The sequence below is a fragment of the Triticum dicoccoides genome, chromosome 2B (assembly GCF_002162155.2).
Source record: "Triticum dicoccoides isolate Atlit2015 ecotype Zavitan chromosome 2B, WEW_v2.0, whole genome shotgun sequence".
Lineage (NCBI taxonomy): Eukaryota > Viridiplantae > Streptophyta > Magnoliopsida > Poales > Poaceae > Triticum > Triticum dicoccoides.
The window spans coordinates 531,346,338-531,360,574 of NC_041383.1; the positions used below are offsets into that span (position 1 = coordinate 531,346,338).

General features: G+C 46.8%; 2 protein-coding genes across 3 annotated transcripts; both read right to left on the reverse strand.

The window, feature by feature from the left end:
• Positions 1-4,537: 4,537 nt before the first annotated feature.
• LOC119367964 (very-long-chain 3-oxoacyl-CoA reductase 1-like) lies at positions 4,538-7,299 on the reverse strand. Its single transcript, XM_037633336.1, has 3 exons — positions 6,622-7,299; positions 5,812-5,881; positions 4,538-5,074 (listed from the first exon to the last, which is right to left on the reverse strand). Exons 1-3 carry the CDS (start codon positions 7,248-7,250, stop codon positions 4,817-4,819), a joined length of 957 nt encoding a protein of 318 aa, XP_037489233.1. The 5' UTR covers positions 7,251-7,299; the 3' UTR covers positions 4,538-4,816.
• Positions 7,300-8,612: 1,313 nt separating this feature from the next.
• Positions 8,613-11,429, reverse strand: LOC119364665. 2 transcript variants are annotated; one of them, XM_037630155.1, is made up of 4 exons: positions 10,854-11,429; positions 10,541-10,631; positions 10,379-10,458; positions 8,613-9,718 (listed from the first exon to the last, which is right to left on the reverse strand). In XM_037630155.1, exons 1-4 carry the CDS (start codon positions 10,912-10,914, stop codon positions 9,576-9,578), a joined length of 375 nt encoding a protein of 124 aa, XP_037486052.1. In that variant the 5' UTR covers positions 10,915-11,429; the 3' UTR covers positions 8,613-9,575. The 2 variants fall into 2 exon arrangements, with proteins under 2 accessions (XP_037486052.1, XP_037486051.1); XM_037630154.1 differs by lacking the exon at positions 10,541-10,631.
• Between the last annotated feature and the right edge of the window lie 2,808 nt (positions 11,430-14,237).

Genomic DNA, 14,237 nt, shown 5'->3' on the forward strand with positions numbered 1-14,237 from the left:
TAGATTTCTTTGCCTCTTGCATATCTTCAGGACTGAGAAATAGAATACCCCTTTTCTTCGGAGTTGGCTTAGGAGTTGGTTTAGGAAGTGCGCAGTCATTATCATTGCTCAATATATTATTCAATAGCAATTCAGCCTGCTCAACAGTTCTTTCCCTGAAAACACAACCAACACAACTATCCAGGTGGTCTCTGGAAGCATCGGTTAGTCCATTATAAAATATATCAAGTATTTCATTTTTTCTTGAGAGGATGATTAGGCAAAGCATTAAGTAATCAGAGAAGCGTCCTCCAAGCTTGTGGGAGACTCTCTTCTTCAATTTGCACAAAATTAAATACTACCCTTAAGGCAGCTTGTTTCTTATGAGCATGAAAATATTTTGCAGAGAATTATTAAATCATATCCTCGGGACTACACACACAACCAGGAACAAGAGAATTAAACCATATTTTAGCATCACCCTTTAATGAGAAAGGAAACAAGTTAAGAATATAGTAATAGCAATTTTTTCCTCGTGAGTGAATAGGGTAGCTATATCGTTCAATTTAGTAAGATGTGCCACAACAGTTTCAGATTCATAGCCATAGAAAGGATCAGATTCAACCAAAGTAATTAACTCAGGATCGATAGAGAATTCATAATCCTTATCAGTAACACAGATAGGTGAAGTAGCAAAAGCAGGGTCATATTTCATTCTAGCATTCAAAGACTTTTCTTTCAGCTTAGCTAACAATTTCTTAAGATCATATCTATCATTGCAAGCAAAAAAGTCTCTAGCAGTTTCTTCATCCATAACATAACCCTCAGGTACAACAGGCAATTCATATCTAAGGTGATAATCTTCATCATCACTTTCATTAATATCATCAGTTTCAATAATTTCATTCTCTCTAACCCTAGAAAGTTGTTCATCCAGAAATTCACCTAATGGCACATTATTATCAAGCAGAGAAGTAGTACCATCATAAGCATCATGCATAGTAGAAGTGGCATCATCAATAACATGCGACATATTCGAATCAATAGCAGGTGTAGGTGTCGCAAGTTTACTCAAAACAGAAGGTGAATAAAGTGCGGAGCTAGATGGCAGTTCCTTACCTCCCCTCGTAGTTGAGGGAAAAATCTTGGTTCTTTGATCTTTCAAATTCCTCATAGTGATCAACATATATAAATCCCAAGTGACTCAGAGAATAGAGCTATGCTCCCCGGCAACGGCACCAGAAAAAGGTCTTGGTAACCCACAAGTATAGGGGATCGCAACGGTTTTTGAGGGTAGAGTATTTAACCCAAATTTATTGATTCGACACAAGGGGAGCCAAAAATTATTCTCAAGTATTCGCAGCTGAGTTGTCAATTCAACCACACCTGAAAGACTTAATATCTATAGCAAAGTATTTGGTAGAAAAGTAGTATGGGAGCAACGGTAATGGTGGCAAGAGTAACAGTAGCAGTTTTGTAATAATCGTAACAGTGGTAACGGAAAATTAACTTAGCAAAGATCAATATGTGAAAGGATCGTATGCAATGGATCAATGATGGATAATTATGCTGGATGTAATTCATCACGCAACAGTTATAACATAGGGTGACACAGAACTAGCTCCAGTTCATCAATGTAATGTAGGCATGTATTCCGAATATAGTCATACATTCTTATGGAAAAGAACTTGCATGACATCTTTTGTCCTACCCTCCCGTGGCAGCGGGGTCCTAATGGAAACTAAGGGATATTAAGGCCTCCTTTTAATAGAGTACCGGACCAAATCATTAGCACTTGGTGAATACACGAACTCCTCAAACTACGGTCATCACCGGGAAGTGTCCCGACTATTGTCACTTCGGGGTTTGCCGGATCATAACACGTAGTAGGTGACTATAACTTGCAATATAGGATCAAGAACTCATATATATTCATGAAAACATAATAGGTTCAGATCTGAAATCATGGCACTCGGGTCCTAGTGACAAGCATTAAGCATGGCAAAGTCATAGCAACATCAATCTTAGAACATAATGGATACTAGGGATCAAACCCCAAAACTAACTCGATTACATGGTAAATCTCATCCAACCCATCACCGTCCAGCAAGCCTACGATGGGATTACTCACGCACGGCGGTGAGCATCATGAAATTGGTGATGGAGGATGGTTGATGATGACGATGGCGATGGATTCCCCTCTCCGGAGCCCCGAACAGACTCCAGATCTGCCATCCCGAGGAAGAACGGGGCTTGGCGGTAGCTCCATAACGTAAAAAGCGATGAATCCTTCTCTCTGATTTTTTTCTTCCCGGACGTGAATCTATAGAGTTGGAGTTGAGGTCGGTGGAGGTCCAGGGGACACACGAGGCAGGGGGGCGCGCCCTGCACCCTCGTGGACAGGGTGTGGGCCCCCTTCTATTGATTCTTTCGCCAATATTTTTTATTAATTCCAAAATGTGACTCCGTGAAGTTTCAGGTCATTCCGAGAACTTTTATTTCTGCACAAAAATAACACCATGGCAATTCTGCTGAAAACAACGTCAGTCCGGGTTAGTTCCATTCAAATCATGCAAGTTAGAGTCCAAAACAAGGGCAAAAGTGTTTGGAAAAGTAGATACGTTGGAGACATATCAATGAAGTGGGTAACGGTTGGATCTTTTCCCTCACTATATAAAGGTGGTCTTCTTCCCCAGGTTGACCACCTCTTCCCTCCCCAAGCTCCATTGTTGCTCAAAACTCCATTTTCACCCGATCTCTCTCCCTAGCCAATCAAACTTGTTGATTTTCTAGGGATTGGTTGAGAAGGTCCTGATCTACACTTCCACCAATAGAAATTTGATTCCCCCATTAATCCCTTGCGGATCTTGTTACTCTTGGGTGTTTGAGCACCCTAGATGGTTGGGGTCACCGCGGAGCCATATTTCATTGTGGTGAAGCTTCATGGTGGTGTTGGGAGCCTCCAATTAAGTTGAGGAGATAGCCCCAACCTTGTTTGTAAAGGTTCGGTCGCCGCCTTCAAGGGCACCAATAGTGGAATCACGGCATCTCGCATTGTGTGAGGTTGTGAGGAGAATACGATGGCCCTAGTGGCTTCTTGGGGAGCATTGTGCCTCCACACCACTCCAACGGAAACGTACTTCCTCTCAAAGGGAAGGAACTTCGGTAACACACCCTCGTCTCCACCGGCTCCACTCTTGGTTATCTATCCCCTTTACTTGTGCAAGCTTATATAGTCTTGTATCCCTTACTTGCTTGTGTGCTTGTTGTTGTTGCATCATATAGGTTGCTCACCTAGTTGCATATGTAGACAACCTACTTTGATGCAAAGTTTAATTTGGCAAAGAAAAACTAAAAAATGTTAGTTGCCTATTCACCCCCCCCCCCCTCTAGTCAACTGTATCGATCCTTTCACCATGCTACTATATGTATTTTGAGAAAGTTAGGATTTATGAACTTAAAATATTTATTGTTTTTAAACCAAAATAGTTTGAATAATGTTGACTACTTTGTTTTTTGTTGCTTGTAAAGTTATTTAAGTGGAAATTTTTTTCCGGAATTTCTAAGCATATATTTATATTTGCTCTTTTGTTTTTAACTTCTGGATATCGTGAGAATATTGTGGATAATAAAACATTAATATTACTATCAATTATTACTTCTACCTATCGTGAGAATATTATGGATAATAAGATTTTAAATATGTCTTTAGATCTTAACATATTGTAATTATAGACCACACATAAGGGAGGGGGGAGGATGTGAGGGAGGATAGACATTGTTGGATTGCTATGTGAAAATAGAGGACATGTACCTGAGTGAAGGCTCTTGAGTCATTCTTCGAGATGTGATGTTTTTTTTCTCCCGTTGCAATACTCGGACATTTTTCCTAGTAAGTAAATATGTGTTAAACATTTGTCAAATACACGTAGAAACATTTTTTTTGAACAATACAAAACTTTCTAAAATTATGTGAACATTTATTATATTTTACATTGTTGAAACATTTTTAAAAATGTCAAAAACATACTCCTCCGTCCCATAATGTAAGACGTTTTATGACACTACACTAGTGTCAAAAAACATCTTACATTATGGGACGGAGGGAGTATTTTTTAAATGCATGAATTTAAATGTCGTGAACAAGTTTTTTTGAATTGTATCAACATTTTTTTACGTTACACTAACAGAAAAATTACATTGTGTTAACATTTTTCAAAATTGTGATTTTAATATTTTATTAAGAAAATATAAGTGTTTTATATGGTTTAGATATAATTTTTGGTTATAAGTATTCAGATTTTTCTTGAAAATATGAGCAAAGCAAAATAATTTAGAAAAACAATGAAAATGAAACTAATCTGTAGGAAGCTAATTGGTCGGCCCAACTGGACACTCGCTGTAGGCGAGTGGCTGCTCAGCCTCGCTCAAGGCGATACATAGCTGCACCCCTAGGTTACGACGCTGTTGCAGATTTTTTTTGTACTCCCTCCGCTTTACATTTTTTTGGGGGATTAGTTTGTATTGCTTACCACATATGTCTCTCCCTCCGCTTTACATTGTATAGAGATGCCTCAATTAATTCGGATCGGAAGGAGCACGACCTTTTATTAGCTAGAAGGAACAAGATGGTATATATGCCATCCAAATCCAAGAAACACGCGGTAAGTGCAAGCACAATACACATTGTCAGAGCATCAATATAAGATGACTGGCAACGGAAATAGCTGCGCAATCATTCATCTTATTACAGTTGGCATGTAGAATTTAACACACAAAATTTCATCTGGGCCGATCTTTGAGAGCGTATGAGCCTTTCTTTCACCGCGCATGCCACTCACATGGCTTTCTTTCTGGCCTCTTTGGCGCGTCCCTTGTCACGAATGCCGAGGGACACGCCAAGGACATACTTGTCCGCGATGGGCTCAGGGACGACCGTGAAGAGGAACCACACGAGGGCGTGCGCCCAGTAAGGCGTGCACCGGGGCTCATACCCAATGTAGCGCACGGCGGCACGGGCATACGTCTCCGGTGACGGGGCAAACAAGGACGCCTGCCTAATCGAGGCCATTTTCGTCGCAACGTACCAGGGTGCCTGCGCACATCATACAAATTATTCAATCAGTTGCGATTGAACCGATGCCAACTGCTTTTCTGATTTACTCCCTCCGTTTCAAAATAAATGACTCGACTTTGTACTAAATTTAGACCGATGCCAACTGTCATCTACTTTGAAACGGAGGGAGTACATGCCTTGGGCCAAAAAGAAGAAGCTATAGGACATTAATTTTTGAAGTGACACTCGTTAAGTCCTCACACTATATTCACATGGCATGAATTTGGTTTCTTGTTGAAACCCCGTGTCACTGCTATCCCCGTCAGTGTCTATGTAGCTATTGCACACTGTCCAGTACAAGTACAAGTGCACAACTAATTGAACTAACTTATGTAAGCATGAGAAAAATCATGTTTTAAATGAGAGACCCATCAAAAACGTACTTTTTTTGCGGGAAAGGCATACCTTTAACAAATGGAGTGTCAAATCATAAAAATGTCAAACTATTGTTTATATTTTCCAAAGTGTCGGCTACCATGAAATATACAGAAACATCACAATCATGCAAATGCATTTCCATATTTATGGAGATAACTGAAATTCAGTACAACAGCCCACTATCAACTCCATGCTGGAGAATTCAAAAGGGTTACATGAGACCAACAGATATGAAAATATGTATTTCAAAAATCAAACAAAAAGAAACGTTAATAAGCAGATTTTCTTTTGAGCCGTTAGTGAAATGCATCGACTATAAGAGTGATATTAGTTGGTACCTGGCATTGCACGTCGATACCTTTGTTCCTGTACTCAACATATAGGCTTCGTGAGAATTGATCGACATATCTGATAGACCAAAGTACCGTTATTGCCGGTTCTTAGAAACTTTTAAGTTTAGAAAAATAGGAAACAAAATCACTTCGTCTGAGATGAGGGCAAGTAACTTCTTGTGAGCCCCCCTCCCTCGGTCTATTGTATATAATAATCTAGGAAGACCAGTGACATACACAAAGAAAAGAGAAAATGGACGTTTGTAACAATCCAAAGGTGTACAAATACACAAATCCTTACTATAATATTCCAAGTTACGCATACAATGGTTTACCTTTAAAGAATTTATATGTTTATTATCTTAAATTTAGTTTAAAATACAAATTCAGAATTGAAAAATGGGGAAATATTAGTATGCTTTTACATTATGATTATTATCCAACAATTTGGAGCTAAATATGGTGAGATTTTTTTAGTTACAAAAAAGTCGTGTGTTCTTTTCCAGTATCTGTCACGTGGCCTCCAAGAGAGGGAGAACAGTAATTAAATGCAATAAAATATAGCATAATACACACCAACATTGTAGTAGAATGTAAAGAAAATTTTAAATTTTAAATTAGGTAAACATCGACACCTCGGCTTAACGATGTGACACTATTTGTAGCTACTGAAAACATATTTAAAAAATCAGATGAAATATGCTACTGATTCAAAATAAAATGTGGGTCCCTGATTTATGCCAAAATTATAAGATAGCCAAAAAAAAGCCTGGGACGACGTGGGGAGCATTTTAACGGACCGAGAGGAGTACTCACGCCTTGGTGGCAGCGTAGACGGCGTAGAGCGGGTCGGACGGCAGGATGGTGGCGGCGCCGGACCCGATGTTCACCACGGCGCCCCGCTTGCGCTGCACCATGCCAGGGAGCACGGCGTGCGTCATCCGCGTGAGAGCCTCGACGTTGAGGCGTATCAGGTTCCTCGTGAGCGCCTCGTCAACCTCATGGAAGTAACGCGCGTACGGGTAGCAGTGGCCGGCGTTATTGACGAGCACGCCGACGTCGAGGCCCCGGATGGACTCAGCGAGGGCCGCCACGTTGGCAGCGAGCCCGTCTGCGGCGAAGTCGAGGACGAAGGTGCGCACCCCAGCGCCGGGGTGCCTGGCCCTGACCTCTTTGGAGACCGCGGCGAGCTTATCAGGGCTGCGGCCGACGAGGACGAGGCTGAGCCCCGCGGCCGCGAGCTCAAAGGCGAGCGCGCGTCCGATGCCGTCCGTGGGGCCCGTGACGACGGCCCAGGCGCCGTAGCGGCGGCGCAGCGGCTTGGCAGGGCGGAGGAAGGCCGCGTAGAGCCACAGCGCTAGACGCACCGCGGCGCGCGACGCGACGAGGAGGCCCACCGCCGCGAGCGCCTGCGCCCACGCGGGCTGCGCGCTTGCCCCGGCCATGCGATGGCAATTGAGCTGGCGCGCGCGTGGACGCAACAGTGAGACGGTTGGGCAGTGGGAAGGTGTAGCTCGAGCTTGACGATGATGCGATCGACGGCCATGCTTATATAGCCCCACGGCCGGGGAGAGGATGACAGTTGGCTGCTTGCCGAGGAGTTTCGCGGTGTCGGAGCGCCACATGCTGGAACGTTGTTAACTTAATTCACTACTAGTGGTATTTTTTGATTGGGGTTAACTGAGGGAGTCTTCTCCACTTCCCTCTTCGGATGGCGAACAGGGGAAATGCGCTAGTGCAGCGGTGGACACCCTGCTGTGCTGGTTAAAACCTCTGCTTCTCTTATATTCCCTTCATCTACAAATAGTCATGTTTTGTTCATGTGTAAATCAATTTTTGACCATATATATTGTTTTTAAATATATACTCCCTCAGCCCCTTTATATTAAAATATAAAACATTTTTTGGCACTACGACAGTTGAGGGATAGATTGCAAACTTGAAAACCATATAGGCGTGTAAAGATTTCTCTCAAGAGCAGTTTCAGACTATTATATTCGTTGGTCTTCATACATATACCTCAACAGAAACTAGTGGTTAAATTTATTTACTTATTTTAAGATCAAGTTGATGTCAACACTCACTTATTTCGAGGAGCGGAAGAAGTAGCTCTCTACTTCTGCGCAAAAAAAATGTAGCTCTCTACTAAGTATTATTCCGCAGGGGTTCCTCTTAGTATTTTTTTGCAAGAATCCTCTTAGTTGAATTGTTTTTCATACTAGTAAGCATGCACGTGCAATGCACGTCTTATTAGAGTTCAAAATTTGAATACGTTAAAGTATAAATTTTCAATCCACATATACATGCAATGCTTCCTATACATTCGATAAACTCTGCGAGATTAAATCTTGATGAGATCTCCTGCAATGTATCGAGATTCAATACATCACCAACATCCATCTCTATTTCCACTCAGATAGAATAGATATACAGTTTCAAAGACTCTCTTACAATGTAAGTGTGAAGAGACACATGCTTGAATACTCTCTTATAGATTCTCCATTATAAGATGGCAGGGTTTCAAATGAATTCACAATTTAATATTTGTTCTTCAAGAAAAGCTTGGAAGCAACCGGAAAGTAGTGAGATAAAATAATAATGCCAAAAAATAATTGCCAATAAATGTGAAGATAAAAGATAGTAGTATATTTTTGACAATATAAAATGGCTTATGGCAAAGCAGCAAGTTAGCTAGTCTTTTTTCTTTCATTTTGAGCTATCATGAGCTAAATTCAGCCGCAAACAAAAATGGCTTATGGCAAAGCAGCAAGCAAGCCAGATTCCATCATGGAACTGAGCAACCGATATATATCTTTCCTAGATAAAATGCCATATTTTTTATTTTTCTACCATTACCACTAAGTTTAAAGAAAGGATGATTTCAAGATCTCACTACATTAGCCACCAGACCATTAGCATTACCTCATGTTATCAATGGTAACGTGCTACTGTAGCTCAGGTCATAGCCATTCAGATTGTACAGACTACACAGCAAACCAACATCTGCAGCACACCGATTCAAATAATTGCATGTGCATCTTGTCCCACGGCCTGCATCGAGACATTCAAGCTTCTTCAGTGAGATTGCATTTCAGACGCAATCTGAAATTTGTTTGGTTTTCAGCACAGGAACCAGTTGCAACACTGGAACCGGGACGGCACGTGTCCGGTCTTCCAGATGCGCTCCACCTGTCGCGCCAACCAGACTGCCTGCTGGTCCCGCCTCACCTCGACCCTCACTTGCTTCCCCTCCACCTTGTGCCTCAATGTGGGAAGCCTCTTGGTGAAGTTGTTCTTCACCCGCGCCTTCTCGGCCTGCACCTGAAATAAAATTTGCACAATTACAACCAGCTGAGATTTGTTTCAGTCTTATCTGGATGGTGCAACAAGTTCATGGATGCTGAGCTCTGCATTCATCTTGGCTTCGAATTTGGATTTCTGGCAGTTCTCCCACTCCTGTATCGTCACCTCCTTCCTTTGATATCTGATCCATCATGACCAAAACAACACAAGATTCAGAAGAAAATACGTGGAGATTTTGTTCGTGACTTGATGCAAGTTTACACTTCTTGGACTCTGCTCATGCCGCAACTCGAGCTTCGAACTCCTCCTTCGCCTCGTATTCTTTGCCGGCGCTCTTCTCCGGTCTTGGTACACATATGATCCTCCTTGCTGGACCAGGATGTGACGCTCATCTTGCCCAAGCGTGGTGATCTCCCGGAGCATCCTGACCTACAGCTGCCTCTCCGACGCAGGCGGCGAGGCTGGCATCAAGCAAAGCAGGCTAAGGGATGGCATGTTGGCGCCGGCGCAGTCATCGCCACCGCCGGAGCACCCACATGGGTATGGAGCTTCATGTCGATTCGGTGGAAGTTTTCCTCTGCCAGAGATAGTCTACTTGGGAGGTTACATTCTGTGCGCCATCCAACAGTCGACAAGAGGGAATCATTTCAGTTCATAGGTAATCAATGAACCAACAGATATAAATTCATAAAAATAGAAAGGAACAACTCTTAATCCACCTTAAGTAATTCTACAGCTAGAGCAAATGAGAACAAAATTTACTACTATGAATTCAGAGGAAAAGTTCAAACAATGCTTTGAAAATGGACCTTTTTTTGAAAGTTTGAAACTGGACCTTTTGTCCGGTTGCTAGAAAAAGGACAACCAATTTGTTGCCCTTTGGGTGAGCATTTACCTTGATTACCCATAAATTTTTACTTGTTCAAGTCAGTCCCAAAACCAGTAGATTATCCAGTCTAAATCGGCCTGTTACCAATTAGCATACAAACATTTGATGTTTATGGGACCACAACACCAAAGCAATCTTGATACGATTACTTGATGCTTGTGGCTAGCAGCAATGTATTGAATTCACCTTAAAACACACAAATGTGAAGCAATATATAGACAAGTTAAACTATAATATAATTGTTTTGCAGAACAAATCTACTAATAATCACTGCAAGAAATCTGTGAGCAAGCACAATTCTAAATTCTTTATGGGTTTATTTCTATCCAAAATTTAAGATGCCTTGTGAACATTCCCATCACATAAAATTGAACCACTCACTTTTTTCTCTAAGCTCTCTGCATAGATAATCTGTCCACTGCCAATAGCAACTCATGTGCACAAAATAGCTCTTCCTGAACCTGCGAAAGCCACAATTAACATTAGCGATGCAAGCCAACTCAGTCACAAATATCTACTATAAGGCTACTGAGTGTCACTCACATGAGTTTCTTTCTTCTGGACAAACACCGACGTAGAAATAGTTTCACAAAATATCCATTGAATATCTTATGAGATAGAAGTCTTGAATCTCCTAAAGTGAATAGTTGTGCCACACCAATTAAATTGAAGTGAAATAAAGTACAGATTTGTTTTACTGAAGAACGATCTGCAATAGCTTGAGATGAATTAATATGTACATGGACTTGCTCTAAGCGGCTGATGCAAAACTCACGAGCTAAGCAGTTCATGCAAAGTAAGTCGTTCCTAACAACAAAGCATCACGTGTCATGGCCGCCGGCATGGACCATCGTACCTGGCAACAGAGCAACTCCCAGGCGGAGAGCACGGACGCATGGAGGGGATTGGGCGCCCATTGCTGCTGCTGCTCGAAGGGATCAGGGAACGCCCGCGGCGGTTGTTGGCCAGCGAAGTGCGGCGAGCCGGCGATGCGGGCACCTGCCGCCGTCTCGATTTTGTCTTTGTGAGATGGAGTGGGGAGCGCCAGGAGGACGGCTTGTGGGCACCGAGAAGGGAGAGGTGTGAGGGAGCACTGGGAGGGCGGCGGGTCAGGGGCGCCGAAGAGGCCCGCGGGTGAGATGCGGTGGTTGGGCGGCGGCATCTCGACCGAGGAAGTGAAAAGATGGAGGGACCTCCGACAAGGGAAGTGGGGCGTGGAGGGCCGATGGAGGCGATGCCGCGTGGGGAGAAGGCATGGCGTGGGCCTGGACGGCCGGCGGAGCGGAGGAGCGGTGGGGATGATGTGTCTACAGGCTGCGTGCCTGCCTTCATGGGGACGCCAGCGGAAGGGATTTTTGGTAGGGGAGAAAGTGACGGAGGGATTAGCGGAGCGGAAGGGGAAGAAGTGACGGAGGGATTAGCGGAGCGGATAGATTAGTGGGATCAGCGGACGGGGGATGGCAGAGTTTTCGTCCGTCCTTTAAAATTGCTAAATGCACTTACCGAAAAAGGGTTTCCCCCCGCTTTATAAATAAAGCAACTTCCACCAATCACACGGTAACTGCTGGGGCGCACAGCACATCAAGCCCAAAAGAGACAGAAGAAGAACAAAATGCCAACAACGGCAACTCGGCAAAGCTAAGATGATCCGCCTCCGCTGCGCCCTCCGGCTTCGTCCCACCACACACCAAGGCTTCGAATCGCCGCGTAACCAAGCAGCACCTCCAAGAAGGGGTGCGACGTCGACGACGCTGCTGCTCGGACATGTCCTACGGTTTCCCCCGGCACGCGGAGAGGAGTGGAGTATGGGTAACACCTACGCCCCTCAGGAAGGAAAGGCGACGCCCGCAGGCGACACCGCGTCGGCGCCGAAAGAACCGGCAGGGATTTCTCCCGCATCCCAACCACCACTATCCGTCCGATCCGGAGCCAACCAGCCAGCCAACCACCAACCAGCATACGCCACCACGGTCTTGAAGTCATCCATGCCGCCTCATTGAGACCGCCATCACGAGGCCTAGAGGATGGAGAGAGGAGTGCCAGAAATCGGGAGGGGGAGCACCGGAGCCGCGCCGGAGGGAACCACCTCCACCACCATTGTGCGGGAGGCCTGTGCCTCCAGCACCGTCGCGGGTGCCGACCGGACGTGGCCGCAGTGGCACACCAGGCCACCCCAGGCCCGGCCAGGCCCATCTCGGGCCCGCAAAGCCGCTGCCGCCCCGCTGCAGCAAGCCGGCGACGGTGCCGCCCCCACCCAGCCTTCCTACGCCCGAACTGCACCTCCAGGGGGCTCCGCCGTCGATGAGAAGCCGCCGGCCCGCCGCGGCCCAGATGGGCCCGAAGGGGCCCAGATCTGGGCCGAGCAGGCGCCGCCACCCCCCACCACCGCGAGCTCCGCCGCCAACGGCAGCGCCGCCGCGCAGCCAGCCTCCCACGCCTGCGCCAGGTTGCCCCGCCGCCGCGCCGGACCGCCGCCGCCTGAGCACACCACCAGGAAACGCGCCGCCCCGCGCAGGTCGCCTCCGGGAGGGAAAAAGCAGGGGCCGCCGCCACCGGCGCCGCCCGGGGCAAGCCCGGCACCGCACGCCGGCGGCGGCGGGGGGGAAGGTGGCGGGGGAAGGCCTCTGGAGAAGGGGGACGGAAGCGCGGCCGGCCGCCCGCGGGGAGGCGGCGCGGTCGCGAGAGAGGAAAGGGGCTAAATGCACTTAGGCAAGAATTAGTTGTGATATTAACGGTTAGACCTAAATAAGTGGGTCTGATCGTGAGGCTCTAATTGCTCCATGTTATTGCATGTACGCTAGGCGGGGTGTGTTTAAAAAAGATAATGTTTGCTTGTTTAATAGTAGTAGAGATTGAAGAAACATAATAGCACGACAAGTTATAATTGAAAGATCATTTGAAATGAAGGTCTTTTGAAAATAAAATGAAGGTACAGAAAACAATTTCATAGAATCTTTTTGTCAAATTTTCTTAACAGACTGTGTGTCACATCCCAAGAATTTCTGTAGGAAATTTGAAATATTGAGACTAGGAAACATAACTGTTTGAATGCATTACATGAAATTTATTTACGATATACTTTTCATCGCGAACAAGATGAAGGACATTGAGTATTGGAGTTCTCAAAAGAAATGACAATGTGCTGCAATCTGAACACAAAATTGGAACCCTGCGAGAAGAATGACGAATGCATCTCAAGCAATCGCAGCAAAACAGCAGTTTGGTCATAAACCTATAGCAAATAATGTAGGCTATGAGAGCTTAGAGCATCTCCAGCATTGAGCCCCCCAGGAGGCATTTTTTTCGCCGCCTGGAGGGCTGCCGGCGAAGATTTTGGTCCTGGGACAAAGATTTTCCCAAACGTGTCCATCCCCAAGCCCCGGCCGATGGCGCCCTCGTGGATCTCCGCCACCGAGAGCCTCTACCTTCCTCGAAGTCCGACGTGCAGCTCTACTCCAAGTCCGGCGTGTAGCTCGAGGCCCAGCTCCCAGCCGGCAGCCTCGGGATGGCGACCTGGGCGGCCTCTCCGCCGAGCAGCTCCAGGCCGCCGACCACGCCGTCCAGGCGGCCGTCCACGGCCGCGCCCGCGCCGCTCCGCCCCGGCCACGCCCACGCCGTCCCGGCCGCGCCGTCCAGGCGGGCGTCCACGACCGCGCCCGCGCCGCTCCGCCCGGCCGCCGCGCGCTCCTCCTCCGCCCCGGCCATGCCCACGCCGCCTCCCCCTCCGCCTACTCGGTGGCGATGAAGCGCGGCCACGGCGCATGCTCCGTGCTGCTGAACCTGTTGGCAGTGGAGCCCGTGGTGTGGTTGTCGCCGCTCAAGTTCATCGGCGAGCTGCGGCTCCTGGAGGCGGCCCTTGCCGAGGCCAATAGGGAGCGGGAAAAGAAGATGGGCAGCAAGTACTCGGACTCCTTGCCGATACAGGGTCAGAGGCGTGCAGCTCGCGCTCTGCTACCACAGCAAGCCCAACCCGGCCACGCCGCCGGCCTGCACCTTCTGCCGCAGCTCTGCTGCATCTCCCGGCTCGTCGTCGCCGACTCCAAGGCCAAGGCCATCGCGGTCGTGTGCGCCGACCTCGAGGCCGACGAGAAGCCGACGTCGCCGCGGCTGAGCCTCCACGCGAGCTCCGCCACGACCATGCACGCTCTCCGCTCCGCGCCGGCCATGCGTGCTCCGCTCCAACCGCGCGCGAGCTCGAGCTCACCGCCGGGCCATGCGTTGCGGTCAGCTTCGGCCATGG